This window comes from Schistocerca piceifrons, chromosome 6 (genome assembly GCF_021461385.2).
Source record: "Schistocerca piceifrons isolate TAMUIC-IGC-003096 chromosome 6, iqSchPice1.1, whole genome shotgun sequence".
Lineage (NCBI taxonomy): Eukaryota > Metazoa > Arthropoda > Insecta > Orthoptera > Acrididae > Schistocerca > Schistocerca piceifrons.
Window position 1 is genome coordinate 319,446,352 of NC_060143.1, and position 23,228 is coordinate 319,469,579.

The 23,228-nt window shown below is 43.6% G+C and overlaps 1 protein-coding gene and 1 non-coding gene across 2 annotated transcripts in view; one reads left to right on the plus strand and one right to left on the minus strand.

The window, feature by feature from the left end:
• Window positions 1–23,228, minus strand: part of LOC124803293 — a 104,962-nt gene that overhangs the window by 3,469 nt on the left and 78,265 nt on the right. Inside the window, exon 3 of the mRNA XM_047264476.1 lies at window positions 13,816–14,321. Coding sequence (XP_047120432.1) covers window positions 13,816–14,321 — 506 coding nt within the window. The remainder of the gene's footprint in view (window positions 1–13,815; window positions 14,322–23,228) is intronic.
• On the plus strand, window positions 4,999–5,073 carry Trnat-agu. Its single transcript has one exon. It is a non-coding gene; the product is annotated as a tRNA-Thr (tRNA).

Sequence of the window (23,228 nt, forward strand, 5' to 3'; positions counted from 1 at the left end):
TTGTGGTGTGCTATTGGGGACTTCCAACTATTTGAAAAAGCAGTCAAGAATTACTAAATTCGTCTGAAATAGTTACTTGCTCCTCGCCCGAGACGGGCAGAGTTCGAATCTACGAGGGTGAGTCAAATGAAAACCTTAAATCTGTAACAACAAATCGAAATTTCGCGCCGTTATCCTGTAAGTTGGTAAGCATGCTACAAACAGCGTGTAGCATGTAGGTGGCAGCATAGCGCAGATGCACACATACCGTCGCAGTATCAGTATAAAGATGGCCGGCCCATTTGCGACTTGCACCAAGGAAGAACAGCGTTCTGTTATTCGGTTTTTGCGTAGTGAAGGTGTGAAACCTATTGAAATTCACGACGAATGAAGGTTCAGTACGGTGATGCATGTTTTCCACAGCAGCAAGTCTATGAATGGAGTAGGAAGGTCGCAAATGGTGTGACTTCAGTGGAAGATGCTCCTCCACACAACATTGCAACCGTTGAAGCCATAGTGAAGGAAAACCGCCAATGACACTGAATGACATTGCAGCATGTTTACAGATTAGTTATGGGTCAGCACTCCACATTGTGCATGATGTGCTCCAGTTTCGCAAAGTGTCTGCAAGATGGGTGTCACGGCAGCTGACTCCTGAAATCAGAGAACGACGTGTTGATGCTTGTGAAGAACTGCTTCGGTGCTTTGAACGAGAAGGTGATGGCTTCCTTGCAAGAATCGTTACTGGTGACGAAACCTGGGTTCACTTACACCACCGAAACCAAAGAAGTTTCGAACAGAACCATCAGCAGGGAAGATTATGCTGACTCTCTTTTGGGACGAAAAAGGCGTCATTTTGGAGCATTACATGCCTAGAGGGACCACTGTCACCAGTGCATCATGCATAGACCTCTTAGAAAATCGTGTGCGGCCAGCAATCAAATCAAAGCGACGTGAATTGATGTCAGTAGGCGTACTTTTGTAACAAGACAATGCAAAGCCCCACACTGCCCGTACAACAGTTGCAACAATCACAGACCTGCATTTTGAGTGTCTTCCTCATCCACCATACTCACCAGACCTTGCCTCAAGTGATTTCCATATGTTTGGACCACTCAAAGACGCAATGGAAGGAAAGAAGTTCCGTTCTGATGAAGAGGTACGCCACGCATTGAATGAGTGGTTGCACGGACTATCAAAAGAATTTTTTTCTAAAGGAATTTATGCACTTTGTAAGCGCTGGAGGACTTGCATTGAGCGTGGGGGAGATTATGTTGAAAAGTGATACAGCTTTGTACCACTTTTTCACAATAAATAATATTTAAAAAATATTTAAGGTTTTCATTTGACTCACTCTCGTATATAAATTGAAGAATTATTCTCCAAAATACTATGCGCGACGATTCTGTGAGCGTCTGAAGCGAAGCGTGCACGGCGCCCCTCAGCCCTAGAGAACCGGTTGCCACAATTCGTTATCCATGCCGCCACCGCTACGTATACCGCTTCTGAGTAAATCTGATTTACTGGAGCGTTGTTCGGCAGTTTTACTCAAAATGTGATCGAAAGTTTCAATAGTCTAATTTGGAGACACGCTTCAAAAATAAGATTCAGCAGAAGCGAAATTGTCAACGTTGTTTCAAATTTCGCCGTATGGCTATTTAGTGTAGGGCATAGTGCATTAATGCATGTGGCAGATGCCCTTCATATGAAAATCGGCGATGAAATGCGCCGATTCTGTGAAGATAGAGACGCCAGAAGCGGTGCGCTCAGCGACGAAAAGGGCTTTGAGGATGAGAATGATGGCTTATTACGTCAAAGTGGCAGAAAGCGGCCATCCACTAATCGGGGAGATACGACCAGGTATCGACGATATTCCGTAAGTTTCAAACCTTGTTCCTTTTTTTTGTACCATAAATACCTGTCAAAGTTTAAACGCGTTTTTCTCAAAACCATGTGTTTCGGCATAGTTGTCACCCACGCTACAATTTCTCATCCGATTTAAATGATTTTTGGTCTCCCTTAAAGCAAATTGAATTCTCTTCAGTTATCGTTGCCAATTTTTTATGTTGATATTTAGTATTTTTTTCAGCCAAAAATGAGGGGTCCAAAAATGGGCATTTGTTTCAAATATCTATAACTGCGCCAAAAAATCGCTACGGTGAACTAAAATTACGTCTGTAAGGAATAGGGTGGTATGTTATTTTCATATTTCAGATAACCGCAACCGGAGTTGCAGTGACAATTGTGGATCTACCTCCTATCAGATCCCAATACTCAGTGAAGATATTAATATTTCTCAATAAAAAAATTCCAGTGAAAACTTCAATGTATGCTTTATTCATTTCAGCAAATTCCTTTTGTCTACATTCCAGTACGGAGAAAAAAATCCTGAATTTGAGCAATATTTTCGTCATTCGATGTCACTAGTCAGGTATATGTTTGCCTAGGGACTTTCTCTACTGCTCATTTATCATAGTGGTGGGCGCAGCAAAATGAACAAACCAAACATAAAGGAGACTGAGGATAAATTAATAACTGAGGAACATATACTGTACCAGTCACGAAGCAGAGCGCAAATCCAGCAGGGGAAAAGCTGTCGTGTGTTTATGAGGCAGCTTCAAACAAATATGTAGGCGTCTCGCAAAGCAAATTCTGTGCTTTTGTTAGGGTACTTCGAGTATGTCGACATTTTTGTGAATTTGAGCAGCAGTTTCCTCACTCTATAAATGTTTTGAAAGGGAACAAAGTCGTATTGGCTGACAAGTGTACGGAAATATTTGCTAAGGAGTTGAAGACATTTAATTGTATTAGGCTTTCTACATTTAGGCCAAACATTGATTTAAATTGGAATCAAACTTGGCTCAGTGGATATTAAAAACCACATTCTGGTGGTATGCAACGTAGTTCGAGAAAAGCTTAGTACGAAAGAAAAGCTTCTTCTTTCAAACATGTTCTTTTTAGATTATCATAATATGAAAAACAACGTTCGTTTTTGCTAGAATGAATTCAACAAACCCGCAATACACATTCTGGAAAAAGTAATTAAAACTGGTGCATCTGGGGTCATATTTGACTGGAACTCCCTAAAGTTATAGAAATTAGACTCCCAATACATTACTTTAATTGGTGTTGCAGTATAATAGGCATGTTCAGGTTCTTAGGTACAAGATTCTCGAGCTTCAGAAATGGTTCTCATTACTACAGAAAACATGTATTGCAGGTGACCTGATGATGGTTTGAATTGAGAACAGCCAGTACTATCCGAAAGAGAGAGAAGTTGCAGAGAAAACTGTTCGTATCGAAATAAAAATAAGCCCGAAATACGCCGAAAAGAAAAAAAAAGAGCAAATAAAACCCACCAGTTCCTGGTCTACAACGATCCAAAATGGATGTATGTTTCATTGAGCCTTGTCATGTGATACTCGGGTATTTACATCAACTTCCGTACCCTATTATAACACTACAATGAAAGCATACAGAATAAACTGCTACGTATCGCAGCACAGCGGGAAGAGGGCCAGGAAAGCAACATTTCTGTATCCTACAGGGGTTGGGCACAGCTTGCATTGGATGCGAGAAAAGCAGCCGGCCCGTTCTGCTGATAATGTAACTGGCTAATACGCAAGCATGGGCAGATTAAGAGCGGAATGTGCACACGTCTGCCAGAGGCAAAGCCAAACAATGATTTGCAGACTGTCACAAATCACTGACAAGCCGGCTAGCGCACGAATAACTTCTTCCCTACACTCCCGCTTCCGTCATGATTAGCTCGCTACATTCTAAGGTCAATAAAGTTTCAAAAATGACGTACTGACATCGATTATCTGCAGTAAATAGAGCCACATCTCCGCCATCAGAACCAGTCTTATCCTGAAGAAGGCCGCTGTAACATGATCGAAACGTCGGTTTTAATTTCTTTAGTTATAGTATTTTATACAGTGACGCGGTACAACAGCCACAAGAATTTTAACCATTATCACACTGACCGCCGAAGCCTAAGTAGTTATTATCTCTTCCATGTCACTACAGTAGACAGAATTGTTTCCTTGATTGGGCCAAGTAATTTCTATGAATGGGCTACTGTGCAATAGCTGTAAACTGCAATAAACATCTCGATCTGTAAATTACATTTCATCCTATTTTTAACAGTTCGGAGCTGAAACTAAATGACATGTATTCAAACTGTAGCAGGCTAAAAGTAGAAACAGTAGGTAAATAAAAAAAAATCAGGACACATACAAATGGCTCTGAGCACTATGGGACTCAACTGCTGTGGTCATAAGTCCCCTAGAACTTAGAACTACTTAAACCTAACAAACCTAAGGACATCACACACATCCATGCCCGAGGCAGGATTCGAACCTGCGACCGTAGCGGTCACGCGGTTCCAGACTGTAGCGCCTAGAACCACACGGCCTCTTCGGCCGGCCACATACAAAGTATTCGAAAACATATAATGAAAACCATTACTGAAATTTTATTCGTAGTCGCCTACTTAAGCCTATGTTTACACACAGCAAAACTTGGACAGTCCTACACTTTTTGACTTTCGTCACACGGACTTTAATTAAAGTTTTCACAACGGAACATTTTCTGACGGTAGCATATTTGTCATGAACCCACTTTTTACATAACAAACAGTGAGTCATGTCGTCTTTTATATCACTGGCACAGAACCAAGACTCCTACCAAGACCAAGGCCTAGACACTTCTGAAACTTCTAAAGGAAACACGAGTTGAGCTGTAGTTGACTTCTAGGTTGCATGATTCTGTATACGTCTTAGAGGCCTAAGTGTTGTTTCGTTTTTACGCTTTTTTGTTCTCCGATTCTTCCAGTCTCTGTTTGTATGGACTGCTTGTGATAACTGTTGTTTTCAGAACTTTATTCAAGTTTCTTCCTGGAGAGTGTTTATCCGATACAGGAGTCAATGGACAGGGACTGCGTATGTGTGGCACTCGGTGGGGGTGTGGAGTGATGTTAAGGTGTGTTGAGAAAGTCCGCGCAGCTGTGATAACGCGGTCCCGGATGGCGCAGTGATTAACGCGCCTGCCTAGTAAGCAGGAGGTCGTGGGTTCGAATCCCGGTTCGGCACACATTTTCACTCGTCGCCGCTGATTCCGCGTAATGTCCCGCTGCAGCTGACAGCAGTGATCCCCTTCAATTTACAATTAACCTCACAATTCTCCCAGACGACAGAGTCTCTATAATGAAGTACATTCTGAAGAAGCTGCATAAATATTCACTCGGATCTTGATAAGCTTTCAAAGTGGTGTAAAGATCGACAGCTGGTTTAAATATTCAGAAAAAAAACAGTACGCTATGAGTACATTATCAACGAGTCATAACTGGAATCTATCAGCTGTATAAATACCGTGCTGTGTCAGTTTGTAGGAATGTGAAAGGAAACGATCACATAGGCTCAGCCGTAGATAAAGTAGGTGGCTGACTTCGGTTTGCTGGTAGAGTATTGGGTAAAATGCACTCCGGTTACGAAGGGCACTGCTTGCAAAACACTCGTGCGACCCACCGTAGAATATCACTCAAGAGTGTGGGAGGACATTGAACATATACAGAGAAGGGTAGCACTAAAGATCACAGGTTCGTTTGATCTATGGGAGAGTGTTCCAGAGATGCTGAAGAAAATGAACTGGCAGGCACTTCAAGATAGACGCTTACTGTCCCGAGATAGCCCATTTACAAAGTTTCAGAAAACAGCTTTAAATAATGTATGTAGGAATATACTGTAAGTCCCTATGTATCTCTCCAGTAGAGATAGTGAGGACAAGATTAAATTAATCACAGGGCACACAAAGGCAATTAAAAATAGTCATTCTTCCCACTCTCAATTCATGACTGGAACAAGAAGTCATAATAAATGATACAATGAGCAGTTCCTTCTGCCATGCCTTCACATTTGCTTGCAGAAAATGGACGCAGATGTAGATGGAGTATCAGTACGGCTAAAAGGTGGAGTAATTTACATGGCTCGCCCCTAATCGCGTCAGTCACACTTGCAATGTTGAAGTAATTGCAGACACGAAAGAATGTGTTGAATAGTGCGTAGTATTCCGCTACGGAGCGGAGCACAATGCACAAACAATTCGCTGCCCCATTCCTGTCGCGTTTATTCTAGCATGCGCGTGCCTGTGGTTACCCACAAGTACCATAACGGATGGCCCGCGCGGTTGGCCGTGCTGTCTAACGCACGGCTTTTCGGAGTGGGAACGAGCGTCTGGTCCCCAGCACGAATTCGCCCGGCGGGCTCGTGTCGAGGTCCGGTGAACCGGCCAGTCTGTGGATGGTTTTTAGGCGGTTTTCCATCTGCGTCGGCGAATGCGGGCTGGTTTCCCTTAGTCGGCCTCAGTTACACTATGTCGGCGATTACTGCGCAAACATGTTTTCAACGCAGGCGTACACCACCGTTACTCTACCATGCAACCATAGGGTTTACACTCGTCTGGTGTGAGACGTTCCCTGGAGGGTCCACCGGGGGCCGAACCGCGCAATAACCCTGGGTTCGGTGTGGGGCGGCGGAGGGGTGAAGCGGACTGCGGTAGTCGTCTTGGGGTTGTGGACCACTGCGGCTGCGGCGGGGACGGAGCCTCTGCGTCGTTTCTAGGTGCCCGGTTAACATACAATACAATACAATACAATACCATAATGGATTCATTCGTCTGAGTTTACATTTTCTTATTTAAAACGCCTCAGTTAATTGAAAATCCCTCCGAGCGCAAAATACACTCAGTGATTCGTTTGCTGTGTGTACAAGACTTGAATGCGTTTGAAATTAATAAATAGGTTAGCGAAGTTTTTGGAAAAAAAAATTCTGTGGTTGATAGAATGCTAAGAAAATGGGTTACAACATTTAAAGATAGCAGTATTAATGGTTATGGCCGGCCGGGGTGGCGAGCGGTTCTAGACGCTACAGTCTGGAACAGCACGACCGCTACGGTCACAGGTTCGAATCCTGCCTCGGGCATGGATGTGTGTGATGTCCTTAGGTTAGTTAGGTTTAAGTAGTTCTAAGTTCTAGGGAACTGATGACCTCAGAAGTTAAGTCCTATAGTGCTCAGAGCCATTTGAACCATTTTTTAATGGTTATGGTGAAGTGTAGAGTGAACGTCCTTCTGCCATTACTGAAGATTTGGTGCACGAAATCTATGCATAACCTCAAGAAAGCAGACATTTGAAGATTTCATTCTTATCTAACGAGTTACCTCAAGACGAAATAGCATTTCAGAGGTCAGCACCTCGTGCAAAAGAAAAAAAAAAAAATACCCGGTCCTTAGCACTATGGGACTTAACTGCTGAGGTCATCAGTCCCCTACAACTTAGAACTACTTAAACGTAACTAACCTAAAGACATCACACACATCCATGCCCGAGGCAGGATGCGAACCTGCGACCGTAGCGGTCGCGCGGTTCCAGACTGAAGCGCCTAGAACCGCTCGGCCACAACAGTCGGCACCTCGTCCAAATGGCCCAATTCGGGCAGTAGATATTTGCGAGAATAGAATTCGGACACTGATTGATCGTTATGTGTCTTAAGTTATTTTGATCTGCGCTGGGTTCTGCGACCATTATGTGAATACCGAGCGCTACGTACTCAACGCTTTTCGGCTTTTGATATCAGCGGCCTAAAAGCGGTGATAAGAACTTGTTCGAGAAACTTAATATTGATGGAAAGTGTGTTGAAAAATACATTAAGTTATAGGTTTTCATTTCATTATAAATTTGTGTCAAAATGCCAGCAGTTTATTATAAAAACGAGACTTTCTTAAAAAGCCGGACAAATGCGAATATGTCTCGCACTCGGAATGTTCCGTACAAACTTAAGGACTTCTCCAGGCAGTAAAGTCCACAGCTCGTTTCCTAGTGGATCACGGGGTTCCGGGTTCGATTCCCAATCGGGTTTAGGGATTTTCTCTGACTGGGGACTGGGTGTATGGGTTGTCCTCATCATTTCATCCTCATCATCATCATTCGTGAGAGTGGCTAGATTGGATCGCGTAAAAAAATTGGACTGTGTAAAAATTGAGACTTTGTACGGGCGCTGATGACCGCGCAGTTGAGCGCCCCACAAACCAAACATCATCATCATCATCCAGATAATAACAATAATTTCTTATGGCCCAGAGCCCTGATTCTATTCGAGTGTCGTGTGACTAGGGTCTCCAGTAGGGTAGACCGTTCGCCAGGTGCAAGTCTTTCGATCTGACGCCACGTCGGCGACTTTTGCGTCGATGGGGATGAAATGATGATGATTAGGACAACACAACACCCAGTCCCTGAGCAGAGAAAATCTCCGACCCAGCCGGGAATCGAACCCGGGCCCTTAGGATTGACATTCTGTCGCGCTGGCCACTTTTTTATTTCCGTTGCGTTTGGTCTGGGCGGACGTCACAAGACATCCCTTCAAGTTGATCGTTGATTCCTTTACTCAGTTCTTTTATTACAAAGGGCGAGCAACCCTCCGACCGAACACGCTGAGCTACCGTGCCGGCACAACTCAGGTACCGGGGGCGGACCCTGGTTCTATTAAGCCCGTATTACACGATGCGCCTAAACCGTACACCTGTGCACCAGCGCCCCCCCCCCCCCCCCCCCCACGTGCATACCTGTAACTACTGACTGTTTCACTTGCGACCTATTTTACACCATCCACGCGGTATATACCTAGCGCGCTTGCGCAGCAGCAGACGATACGAGAGAAAAGAAAATAGATCTGTCTGATGTCTTGTAAAGTCGTTCGTTCTACAGCGCTCAACTCAAGGGCGACAATACGATATACTGGAACGTCATACGTCCAAATTATTTATGTGAGCTCAGAGTTCCTATTTAATAAGAAATTGCTTTTTACCGTTATTTGTTAAGTAATTGGTTTTTCTTTTATATAGGTTAGTACTGTTCTGAATCACAGACTCAACAGTTTACTATTACGACACTTGGTTACACAGGTATATGTATATCGAAATTTACATTTATACAGCATATTGCACATGGAGGATCCACTTGTTTTTGGAGCTATTGCCCTGGAAGTGACAGTAAATCTTCGGATTAGGGCAGACCGGCGACGAAAAGTTGGGTTCGATCCTGGCGGAAAAGAAGGGACAAAGGCAGGGGAATATATTCACTGTTAATGAAAGAACTGAGACCCGAAGTACCGCAAGAATTTCGGAACATCGTTAAGATGGACATGGCCTTTTTCGAGAAGCTGCTGTCTATGATAGAAGATGGAATCAGAAAGTGTGACACAGTCATGAGAGAGGCTATCTCATCTTCTTAAAGGTAAGAATTATATGTTTATACGTTTTGTGATCATACCAGCCGGTAAACGCCCTGTTATGTTGCAGGCTGGTTGTAACATTACGTTTCCTGGCGAATGGCCTTTTAAGAGTCTGGCACAGCCCATCATTTCAAAAGTTGTTGTGGATGTATGCACTGCAATTTGCAGCACTTGAAAGGACCAATACTTAAACGTGTACTTGTGCTATTTTTCCAAGTTTTGAATATACGGTATATAAGTGCTACTCAGAGTTTTTCAGTCCTCGTCTATCGCACTTGGCGAAACTGCACGACCGGCCGCTGTGGTCGAGCGGTTCTAGGCTTCTCAGTCCGGAACCGCGCTGCTGCTACGGTCGCAGGTTCGAATCCTGCCTGGGGCATGGATGTGTGTGATGTCCTTAGGTTAGTTAGGTTTAAGTAGTTCTAAGTTCTAGGGGACTGATGACCTCAGATGTTAAGTCTCATAGTGCTCAGAGCCATTTGAATCGAAACTGCACCGACATTGTCGCCAATCACTGCCAGTTTCTCTTTTCTGGCGTGCTGAAATAAACAAGAAGTGCAGTCAAAACAAACATGAACTTTCGTAAGCTAAGGCATTACGATTCAAATCGAAAATCATCGTGTGTCGTTATATGCTTATCACTCAGAAAGAAACGATCGCCGATGCATCATATCTTGATAAAGCGAGTCACATGTACACCTTTCCTCGCTGTATGCCTGAATTAAGACGCTTAACGCCTCTTTGCTCCATTTCATTTCTAGAATACCAAGCTATCAACAGAAAAAATCCTTTCACAAAGTTATTTTAAAAGAATCTACTACAAAAAAGTTTCTTTTCTGCATTTATGAAACCTGCTTACTGAAAAAAATGCGGAAGATTCCCAATGCGAAAAATCCTCAACACGAAAATCTGAAATTAGCCACTAGCCGTCTAACAACAACCAAACAACAAGCAGAAAGCACTATGTTACACCCTTCTGCGCATGCACGAGTTATCGCTGCCTACTGCACATGCGCGGATTGACGGCAGTTTTAGGACCGCTCTCTATTCTGGCGCGCGGATAATGTGTCTGCTAATTTTCGTAGTTTCACCCATTCCACCGTTAGATGGCTGTCCGCTAGACCAGTACTGTTCGCCGCGGATTGTCATGTAATACTCGCTTTAGACACCACGCGACTTCCGTGACCTTAACCTACCCCCAGTTATCCAACCGGCGAAGCAGACCTACAGTTTCGCGTGGAATCCGAGCAAGGTAATGTTTCCGGCGACTCCTCACATTGTTTAGGCTAGGTTAAAAGAAGACTGAAAAACCCATAGTCCGATCGAGATTCGATCTCGCGACCTGTCGGTTTCCAGGCTCGCGCTTTGCTATTTTCATTTCTTCATTTTGATCATTATTTCTCTCTGCATTGATCGGGGCTTACGTTACACGACAGTCAGTTTTTCTTTGTTTTACCCATGGCAGACAGCTCTCTGACCATATACGCTGAGCTACCGTGCCGGAATTGTTGGACCGCCATTGGCTTTGCTGGCTGAGTTTACGAGTATCAAAATATGTGACATAAATGGCCGTATCTTTTGAGTGCAGTGACTTAGAATCTTAAATTTTTCCACTGACAAAGAACTGCAGACCGTAGTACCAGATATAAATTTCATCTTAATACCTATACCCATTCCTGAGAAAAGGGAGTTTTGATAGAGAGATAGACGGACAACAAGGAGCAAAAAATATTTTTATTTGAGATAGTTACAAATTAACAGTTCCAGGAATTTTTCACTTACTTGTATTCTGAAACTCTGCTTCTTCTGGCCGTATCTTTTGATTCCACTGACTTAGAAGCTTAAATTTCACACCGCCAAGGGATCGTAGGCTTTAGTATGCGACATAACTTTCAATCTCATACCTCTACTCATTCCTGAGAAAGAGAGATCTGACAGAAAGGTAGACAACAAAGTGATCCTTTAAGGTTTCTGTTTTTAGCGGCTGTGGTATGGAACACTAAAAACATTCCTTTTATATCTATTAAACTTAAGTTCAAATGTGTGTGAAGTCTTATGGGACTTAACTGCTAAGGTCATCAGCCCCTAAACTTACACACTACTTATCCTAAGGACACACACACACACCTATGCCCGAGGGAGGACTCGAACCTCCGCCGGGATCAGCCGCACAGTCTATGACTGCAGCGCCCTAGACCGCTCGGCTACCTTGGAAGCAAAATAATGCACGATGAGCAAAGCGAGGAGGGCAGAAGATGCCGTCTAACACAGGCAAAGAGAGTACTTCTCGCCAGAATAACTCTACTAGTATCAAACATAGGCCTCAATCTGAGAGATAAAATTCTGATGATGTATATCTGGACCATAGTATTCTTTGAAAGTGGCTGGTGGATTTTGAGGAGACTCGTGTGGTTTACGATGTGGTGTTAGAGAAAGATAATGAATATTAAGACTGAGGCTGATAGGAAGGTTCTCATTAGAATCAGTAGGGAAAGGAAATGTAGTAAAAGACAAGTATAGAAGATAGGAATGATGTGTTAGGACATCACGTTGTAACTTACTTGGTACTACAGGGTGTCCTGGAGTGAAAGAATTGTAGAGGAAGACAGGATTGTAAAATATACAGCAACTACGCCTAATTGAGGACAGTGGGCGCAGGTTTTACTCTAAGATAACTGATGTGAAGCCATCACACAACTGTTATTCAAGCAAGACTGAAGGCGTTCAGTCCAATTGTGTAACTATTGCCACAACATTTTTCGAGACATCATAATCCCATTTTCAAGCGCTAAAAACAAGGAAACCAGCTGAAACAGTCGTCGTTACAGGAGGATTTACCCATTTTATTTCCGTTTAGATTACAGTGTAGAGGTAGTTTTATGTTAGAATTGGCTAGGACCAGACAGACATTTCTCAAAGATTTTATGATGGAGACAGTAGTATCGTGGGGGCTGAGCGTTAGGCTTTAAGTAAACATTATCGTTTGTAGGTGATGGCAGCGGCTTTCAATTTGCACCTCGGGAATGGTGATGTTTTATGGTTTGAGTTGACAATGCACATTTGCAGTTTGTTTTTAAGTTCGGACGAGGCCTAATAGCATAAAATTTTTTTAACGGTAGGTTTTAACGCCGGCCTCGGTGACCGAGCGGTTCTAGGCGCTACAGTCTGGAACCACGCGACCGCTACGGTCACAGGTTCGAATCCTGCCTCGGGCATGGATGTGTGTGATGCGCTTAGGTTAGTTAGGTTTAAGTAGTTCTAAGTTCTAGGGGACTGATGACCTTAGACGTTAAGTCGCATAGCGCTCAGAGCCATTTGAACCATTTTTTTTAGGTTTTAACTCAGGTCTGTAATCCTTATATGTCTGTCGGAATGAGAAGGACTGTTTTATCTGGTATCCTTGTTTATAACACTTGAAAATGGGATACTGTTGCCCTGAAACATGTTTTGGCAATAATTACACGATTAACAATTGGGCTGAATATTCGCAATAGTGCTAAGATGAAGAGACTGGTGCAGCCGAAGGCATTTTGGCGGCCATATGAAACAAAGCAGAATACTGGTGACTACAGCTTCAGCTATCAAACTTTCAGATTATGAATTATGGATTAAAACAAGAAAAAAATGTAATGAATATGAGATGTAAAGTGCATACCTTAAGAGCTATGAGCACTTGTTCACCTTCGATATTGTAAAACACACCTCTGTCGCTGAACAAGTGCCCTTAGCTCTTAAGGTATGCTAACAATATTGGCAACAATGGAAATGACGTGTGGCTAGGGCCTCCCGTCGGCTATATGGCTGTGTGCGCCGCCATGTTGGCGGGTGACATTGAACGAGTTTCGCTCGGCCGCCGCTAGAGCTCGGAGGATCGCGCTATAGTTTTAACTAAGCGCGATCCGCTGGCAAAAGGGTCTCTTCCGGGCGCCATTGCACTTTCTCAGCTCACGACTTCCTGCCGCGCCCAGTTTGGCGGTGCTTATCGATAGGCACTTCCGCAGTACAGGCAGCTGCACGCTCATTCCACTCGAGGCAGCCGCAAGTGTTTTGAGTCAGTTCCTCGAGCGTGAAATCGCAATAAGTGTGCAATGCTGTGAAGATATGACATAAAGTCGAAACGCCCAGGAATGCTGTCGGGCGGAATCATCCTGTTGCCAACAACGCCTGCCCCTATACTGCCAATCGGACGAAGGATACACTTCAACGATTTGGTTGGGAAACATTTCAACATCCTCCTTTCAGACCGGATCTTGCACCATGTGACTTTCACACATTTGGCGACTTCGTGAAAGACATGTTTGGACGTCACTTTCAGTCGGATGAGGAAGTGCAAGAAAGGGTGCAGTCGTGGATCCGTCAGTGGACGACCACGTTCTATGAAAGAGGAGCTGATCGTCCCATCTCCCAGTGGAATAAATGCCTTAAAATGTGGTGACTACTTCTAAATGGAACAGTTTCACGGTCCCGTTGTGATGGGTACCTGGTTTTCATTTGACTGCCCCTCGTAGTAAGTGGAGACGGCAGCGTTACCAACGCCACAGGACCTTACCTGGAGAGCTTCCGCCTCGTCGCGCCGCTCGTCCTCGGTGTTCATCGTGACGAACCGCAGCACGAGCAGGTTGAGCGAGGCGGCCACAATGGCGAGCCCGAACAGGATGAAGATGAGCGCGAACGCGACGTACTCGGGTTTGCGCTCGAGCGCCTTGTCCTTCTGCAGCGCCACCATGTCGCCGAAGCCGATGGTGGTGAGCGTGATGAAGCAGTAGTACACCGAGTCAAAGTACGTCCAGCCCTCGTAGCGGCTGAAGGCGGCCGCGCCGCCCGCGATCGTGAGACTGCTCAGCGTCGTCACCACGAAGATGAGGTTGATCTCGGACGCCTCCTCGTTCTTGCAGTGCAGCATCCGCTTCACGTTGCGGATCACCACCGAAGAGAACTTGTTGAGGCGCTCGCCGATGCTCTGGAACATGACGAGTCCCAGCGGGATGCCGACGATGGCGTAGCACATGGTGAACAGTTTGCCGCCCACCGTGTTGGGCGTCGAGTGGCCGTAACCTGTCAACAGAACGCGACCAAACAAGTTGTGAGACATCTGGAGGGTGGCTCTGAAACTCTAAAGACAAAGAATACTCTAAAGTGATTATTTTTATCACCATCATCATCATCATCATCATTTAAGCCTGATTATGCCTTTCAGCGTTCAGTCTGGAGCATAGTCCCCCTTATTAAATTCCTCCATAATCCCCTATTCAGTGCTAACATTGGTGCCTCTTCTGATGTTAAGCCTATTACTTCAAAATCATTCTTAACCGAATCCAGGTACCTTCTCCTTGGTCTACCCCGACTCCTCCTACCCTCTACTGCTGAACCCATGAGTCTCTTGGCTAACCTTGCATCTCCCATGCGTGTAACATGATCCCACCATCTAAGCCTGTTCGCCCTGACTGCTACATCTATAGAGTTCATTCCCAGTTTTTCTTTGATTTCCTCGTTGTGGACACCCTCCTGCCATTGTTCCCATCTACTAGTACTTGCAATCATCCTAGCTACTTTCATATCCGTAACCTCAACCTTATTGATAAGTTAACCTGAATCCACCCAGCTTTCGCTCCCGTGCAACAAAGTTGGTCGAAAGATTGAACGGTGCAGAGATAACTTAGTCTTGGTACTGACTTCCTTCTTGCAGAAGAGAGTAGATCGCAGCTGAGCGGTCACTGCATTAGCTTTGCTACACCTCGCTTCCAGTTCTTCCGCTATGTTGCCATCGTGTGAGAATATGCATCCTAAGTACTTTAAACCATCCACCTGTTCTAACTTTGTTCCTCCTATTTGGCACTCAATCCGTTTATATCTCTTTCCCACTGACATTACTTTCGTTTTGGAGATGCTAATCTTCATAACATAGTCCTTAAATTTCTGATTAGCTCTGAAATAATACTTTGCAAACTTTCGATCGAATCTGCCATCACAACTAAGTCATCCGCACATGCGAGACTGCTTATTGTGTGTTCACATATCTTAATCTCACCCAGCCAGTCTATTGTTTTCAACATATGATCCATAAATAATATGAACAACAGTGGAGACAGGTTGCAGCCTTGTCTTACCCCTGAAGCTACTCTGAACCATGAACTCAATTTATCATCAACTCTAACTGCTGCCGACTATCTATGTAAAGACCTTTAATTACTTGCAAAAGTTTGTCTCCCATAATCTCGTGGAACAGACAATAACTTCCTCCTAGGAACCCGGTCATATGCCTTTTCTAGATCTATAAATCATAGGTACAGTTCCCTGTTCCACTCTTTAACACTTCTCCATTATTTGCCGTAAGTTAAAGATCTGGTCCTGACAACCTCTAAGAGGCTTAAACCCACACTGATTTTCATCCAATTTGTCCTCAAGTGATACTCGCACTTTCCTTTCAACAATACCTGAGAAGATTTTACCCACAACGCTGATTAAAGAGATACCTCTGTAGTTGTTACAATCTTTTCTGTTTCCATGTTTAAAGATTGGTGTGATTACTGCTTTCGTCCAGTCTGATGGAACCTGTCCCGACTCCCACGCCATTTCAATAATCCTGTGTAGCCATTTAAGACCTGACATTCCACTGTATTTGATAGGTTCCGACTTAATTTCATCCACCCCAGCTGCTTTATTGCACTGCAATCTATTGACCATTTTCACCACTTCCTCAAATGTGATCCTATTTCCATCATCATTCCTATCCCATTGTACATCGAAATCTGAAACATAACTGATCATATTTTCACCTACATTGAGCAACTCTTCAAAATATTCCCTCCATCTGCCCAAGGCATCAACAGGATTCACCAACAGTTTTCCTGACCTGTCCAAAATACTTGTCATTTCCTTCTTACCTGTCTTTCGAAGACTGCTAATTACACTCCAGAATGGTTTTCCAGCAGCTTGACCCAAAGTCTCCAACCTGTTTCCAAAGTCTTCCCAAGATTTCTTCTTGGATGCTTCAGTTATCTGTTTGGCTTTGTTTCTTTCTTCAACATAACTTTCTCTGTCTACCTGAGTTCTAGAATGTAACCATTTTGGATACGCCTTCTTTTTCCTTTTCCTTTTATTTTTGTATAATAACATTTTTAATCAACCTAAGTAGCTTTCAACTCAAAGAAGAGAATCCAAAAGCTTTATAGTCTGGTCAATCACAGCCACGATACATCATGTAAGGTGTCGTTATTTTACAACTTACAAACCGCGTTTACGTCCAATACGACATAAGTAAGCCCCTTCAATGATGGAAAAGACAGATTTGTGCTCGTTCATTATATATGTTACTGACATCGTCTAGTACACTTAATTTATTGTATAATGTCTGTATGTTGGGTGAGTAGGGAACAAGCAGAGCTGTGAAACTCGTGGTAGAACGGAAGGACACAGGAAACTCACACATTCCTTCGGACAATAGGACGGCACAGCCGCTTCCGGCGCTGATCCCGGCCCGCCCGTGAGCCGGACCACCTGCAAAACGGGATCACGTGACCGGCATGCAGGCGTGAGAAAACGGCCTGGTCAGCCGAAAACACATGGCAGCAGATATTCGCGTACTTTCCTACGGACATAGAAACAACTTCCAGAAACTCCGATCTGGGTTGTAAGCTGCGATTGGTCGGCATACAGAAACGGGCGCCTTCCGGATAGATGATTCGCCACCGAAATTTAAGGGGGGAAAAGACTTTGAGCAGTGAAAAGAGGAGAGAAGTAAAAAGTGGAGTCGTTGCGGGGTCGTGGAGCAGGAGATTCGTCTTGGAGGTCCACGGCAGTCGACGGACGTCTTCGGGTGTAGTTTTGGTGAAATACAATTTTACTATTATGTCGGTGAGGCGAGACATTCTGCGGTTATAGCTTCTGGTCATTACGCTGAATTTACTTGTACACCGGCGTGTAAGAAAGAGAATTTACGTTGGTGAATCACGTGTTCCACTCCGTTCTGCACTGAGGTTTCACACTACTCATTGAGGTAGTAGTTCCTTCTTGCCATTTAGTACAACGGGCGATGTCAGTTACTCCGCGCCTAATCACAGATCGCGAGTACATTATAGGGCAGAGCCAGACAGTTTAAGGGCTAGTATTAATACATGGAGAAACTGAGATTTGTAATCATCATTTTACCAATTAATCATGTCTCTTGTGTACATTTTATAACTTATTCGTTAAAAGGGGTACTGGATTTTGTCGGCTTATCCTGACATTGTATCGTATCCCCAGGATAAGATTTAGAAGTGGGTAGGTTATCACATGACAATTTACATAATTAATGAGAATAACGTACTCCTACTGGGGGACGTGTGTCAGGGCGACTTCAGTAGCGTTAAAATATCCATTGCGCAAATTATCACTTGTACGTACTCATGGCAAGTCTCCGCCATCAATAGCCAGTAGAAGAAGTGGAGGTATGTTAGTCATGTTGAGAAATAAAAGCGCTTCAGGGGTAAGATTCTTTTACTCTCAGGCGCTGCCGGTTTTACAGTACTTACAGCTGCGTCTTCAGGTGCAACCTTTGTATTTAAAAGGCGACGTCACGACTGACTGATTCACTGACTCATCATGGCCCAGCCCAAACCGCTAAGGACAGAAACTTGCAATTTGAAGATAGTGTGAATCATATACTTAGGCGTCGTTTAAGAAAGGACTTTTCGAAATTCCACCGCTAAGGGAGTGAAATAGAGCATGGTAGGTTTTTTGAAAATATGTCGCTATTATGTCAATTTTGAAGCTACACCTACGAAAGTTGGTATCTGGTTTCTCGGTCAGAGATAAACAATTGCGCGTTTCAGCAGTTTTTAGAAATTTAGCCCTTACGGAGGTGAAATAGTGAATGGAAGATTTTTTGAGAAAATAAATCATTGTTACAGAACTACTAAAGTATTTTAAAGCTACATATATGAAAATTAGTATTTGACTCCTCGGTTACAAAGAAAAATAATATGCTGCAATGGTTTTGGAAATTCGACCCCTAAGAGGTGAAATAGGGATGAAATAGTTAATGAAAGAATTTCATTATGAAACTATTTTTAAAACTAAAGGTAATGAAAATATGAGTTGTCTTCTCAGCCAGAAATAAAAAAAAAGTTTTACTGTTTTTGGAAATTCAACTTATAAGCTGGTGAAATAGGGGATGGAAGTTTTTATGGAAATGTTTCATTATGCAATCAGTTTTGAAGCTAAATTATGAAAGTTTGTATATGACTTCTCTGTTAAAAATAAAAAAAACTACACATTTCACTTCTTTTGGAAATTCAGTCCCTAAGGGGGAAAAACGCAGGTGAAACGTTTTATGAAAATATTTCATTGTGAAAGCATTTTTAAAGCTAAATATTCGACAGTTATTGTTTGGTTTCTCAGCTGGAAAAAAAGAGTTTCACTGTTTTTGGAAAAGTAAACCCTTAATGGGGTTAAATGGGGCCATACTGATTCACTGACTCACCATAGCCCAGTCCAAACCGCTAAAGATAAAAATTTGAAATATGGAGAGGGTGCAGATCTGTAGGCACAGGTTATGAAGGGATTCTTCGAATTTCCATTCCTATGAGAATGGAATAGTGGATGGACAGCTTTTTGAAAATATGTCGTTGTTAAGGCAATTTTGAAACCAGAACTGTGAAAACTGGTATTTGGTTTCTCAATCAGAAATAATAAAACACGTGTTTCAGAATTTTTGGAGATTCAGCCACTAAGGTTAGTTACAAAATAGCAGGCCAGCAACTGGAAGCAGTTAATTGCACAAATTATCTGGGAGTAGGCATTAGAAGTGATTTAAAATGGAATGATCATATAAAGTTGATCGTCGGTAAAGCAGATGCCAGACTGAGATTCATTGGACGAATCCTAAGCAAATGCAATCCGAAAACAAAGGAAGTAGGTTACAGTACACTTGTTCGCCCACTGCTTGAATATTGCTCAGCAGTATGGGATCCGTACCAGATAGGGTTGATAGAAGAGATAGAGAAGATCCAACGGAGAGCAGCGCGCTTCGTTACAGGATCATTTAGTAATCGCGAAAGCGTTACGGAGATGATAGATAAACTCCAGTGGAAGACTTTGCAGGAGAGGCGCTCAGTAGCTTTCGTCGAAGTTTCGAGAACATACCTTCACTGAAGAGTCAAGCAGTATATTGCTCCCTCCTACGTACATCTCGCGAAGAGACCATGAGGATAAAATCAGAGAGATTAGAGCCCACAAGGAGACATACCGACAATCTTTCCTTCCACGAACAATACTAGACTGGAATAGAAGGGAGAAGCGATAGTGGTACTCAAAGTACCCTCCGCCACGCACGGTCGGGTGGGTTGCGGTGTATGGATGTAGATATAGTTGTAGATGTAAGGGGATAAAATAGTGGGTGAAAGTTTTTTTGAAAATAAATTTAAAATAAATAATTTTAAAGTTACATCTATAAAAATTAGTATCTGATTTCTCGGTTAGAAATAAAAAATACATGTATTTCAGTGTTTTTGGAAGTTCAACCACATAAGGGTGTGAAGTAGCGGATGAAAAGTCTTACGAAATTATTTCATTACGAAAGCACTTTCAAAGCCAAATCTATGAAAATTTGTCTTTGGATTCTCTGTTAGCATTAAGTAAATATTTGTTTGACCACTTTTGGAAATTCAACGCCTGAAGGGGTGAAATAGGGGATGAAAATTTTTATGAAAATATTATATTACAAATTTTGAATGTAAATATGTCAAAATTGGTATTTCACTTTCCGGTTAGATGTAAAGAAGTATGTATTATGGGATGACAGTTTCTGTGGAAATATCTCCACAAGAACACAAGAGACATGATGAACAAAGAATCGCTTTTTGGTCAGAAGTACATTGGGAAAAGACCGTGCTTCCACGGCCTTTATTAACGTGAAAAGTTTAGAAGGTGTTGAAATTTGTGAATAACATAAAAATTCAATTAAAGAAAAAAAAATTCTGTGCAGGGCATACAGTCCACGCGAGCGAAACAGCGGGCTCTAAGATAGTCTGAGGAGGCTGGTTGCGAATGGAGTGCGGTAGACTTATTCTGCTGTCCTTCCAACGACGGACGTTCACTAAGGCTGTGTGACAAATTGCATTATAGTACTGGTAAATGCCATTATGCAGAGGTAGACAAAGAACAAATTGCATGGAGGGGTGGATACGGTCCCCGGGGATAGACGTCTATTGTCTTGATCCACTGTGCCTTCTAGAATGACGAGGCCATCCAGGGAATGCAACGACAACATTCCCCAGACCATAAACCTCCCTCCTGCGGCCTGGACCCTTTCGAAGATTGTTGCAGGGCTGTAAACGCCAATGGCCATCTGTCGTTGGAACATAAAAAATGATTCATCTGAGAATATCAGCTGTCGCCACTCAGTGGACGCCCGGTTGCGGTTTTGGAGTGTAAATCCCAGCCTTTGTATCCGATGAACAGCAGATAGCTTGGGTGCATGAACCAGGCGCCTGAAGTGGAGACCTCTAAGCAGCAACATTCGCTGAACTGTCGTTGAGGAGACACTGTCGGTAACCCTTTGGTACGCCGGCCTCTGTGACCGAGCGGTTGTAGGCGCTTCAGTCCGGAACCGCGCTGCTGCTACGATCGCAGGTTCGAATGCTGCCTCGGGCATGGATGTGTGTGATGTCTTTAGGTTAGTTAGGTTTAAGTAGTTCTAAGTCTAAGGCTCTGAGCGCTATGGAAGTTAACTTCAGAGGTCACCAGTCCCCCAGAACTTAGAACTACTTAAACCTAACTAACCTAGGGACATCACACACATCCATGCTCGATGCAGGATTCGAACCTGCGGCCGTAGCGGTTGCGCGGTTCCAGACTGTAGCGCCTAGAACCGCTCGGCCACCCTGGCCGGCGAGCATGTCATTTTGGGTATCAGATAAAAGGTTACGTTTCCTCATTGCAACAACGACTGCACTGTTTCCCGTGTCTCCCCATCACTCTTTATGTACCCACCATTGGTAGTGCTGCCGCTTATCGTCTGTGAGTGGTTATTGCTCATTGGCGTCGAACATAGGCGGTGGTCACATTAATGTGACTGGACCATGTATCACTTCTTTACAACTACCTCAGTTCACAACATCTTTGAAACAAAGTATACGCGTATACCATTTACACTTACAAAATCATCACTTTGCGAAATATAGTTCAGAGGCTATAGCGTCATAAATATTACGATGCGTGAAAAACTAGCCTTTCTTAAGGGCTATCCAATCTGTTTTATACATGGGAGATCGGCTCTTAAAAGGATCGGGGTGGAGGGGTTACTGGTTGTGAACTAAGTGTCCCGTTCCAAATCATACCGAGAAGCTGCAAATTTTGATCGATCGAACATATTACTAACCGAATTATGTGTCGGATAACCTTCGACACTTTGGAGTGTCGTAGGTGCATGATGCTGTTATAAAAACGTAGTTGATAGTGTCGGAAGTTCCATACGGCTTTTCGCGGATGATGCTGTAGTATACAGAGAAGTTGCAGCATTAGAAAATTGCAGCGAAATGCAGAAAGATCTGCAGCGGATAGGCACTTGGTGTAGGGAGTGGCAACTGACCCTTAACATAGACAATTGTAATGTATTGCGAATACGTAGAAAGAAGGATCCTTTATTGTATGATTATATGATGGCGGAACAAACACTGGTAGCAGTTACTTCTGTAAAATATCTGTGAGTATGCGTACGGAATGATTTGAAGTGGAATGATCATATAAAATTAATTGTTGGTAAGGCGGGTGCCAGGTTGAGATTCATTGGGAGAGTCCTTAGAAAATGTAGTCCATGAAAAAGGAGGTGGCTTACAAAACACTCGTTCCACTTATACTTGAGCATTGCTCATCAGTGTGGGATCCGTACCAGGTCGGGTTGACAGAGGAGATAGAGAAGATCCAAAGAAGAACGGCGCGTTTCGTCACAGGGTTATTTGGTAAGCGTGATAGCGTTACGGAGATGTTTAGCAAACTGAAGTGCCACACACTGCAAGGGAGGCGCTCTGCATCGCGGTGTAGCTTGCTCGCCAGGTTTCGAGAGGGTGCGTTTCTGGATGAGCTATCGAATATATTGTTTCCCCCTACTTATACCTCCCGAGGAGATCACGAATGTTAAATTAGAGAGATTCGAGAGCGCACGGAGGCTTTCCGGCAGTCATTCTTCCCGCGAACCATACGCGACTGGAACAGAAAAGGGAGGCAATGACAGTGGCACGTAAAGTGCCCTTCGCCACACACCGTTGGGTGGCTTGCGGAGTATAAATGTGGATGTAGATGTAGAAAAATATAAGGTCATAATAGTACAGCGTAATGAAGGAAGACCTTCAGAGGCAAGGACTGCTGGTTGGCCCTCACATGCACTGATGTTAAAAAAGTCATGCGATACCTCCTGATATCGCGTCGGATCTTCTTTTATCCGGCGTGAGGCATCAACTCGACGTGGCATAGACTCAACAACTCGCAGGAAGTGCCTCGAAGAAAACGATTTATTGACAGATAGTCAGCATGGATTCAGAAAATACCGTTCTTGCGAAACACAACTAGCTCTTTATACTCATGAGGTAATGAGTGCTATCGACAAGGGGTCCAAACTGGTTCCGTATGTTTAGATTTCCAGAAGGCTTTCGACACCGTTCCTCAGAAGCGTCTTCTAACCAAACTGCGTGCCTACGGAATATCGCCTCAGTTGCGCGACTGGATTCGTGATTTCCTGTCAGAAAGGTCACAGTTCGTAGTAACAGACGGAAAGTCATTGAGTAAAACAGAAATAATATCCGACGTTCCCCAGGGAAGTGATACAGGCCCTCTATTGTTCCTGACCTATATTCACGACATAGGAGAAAATCTCAGTAGCCGATTGTTTGCAGATGATGCTGTCATTCACCGTCTTGTAAAGTCATCAGATGACCAAAACGAATTCCAAAATGATTTAGATAAGATATCTGTATGATGCGAAAA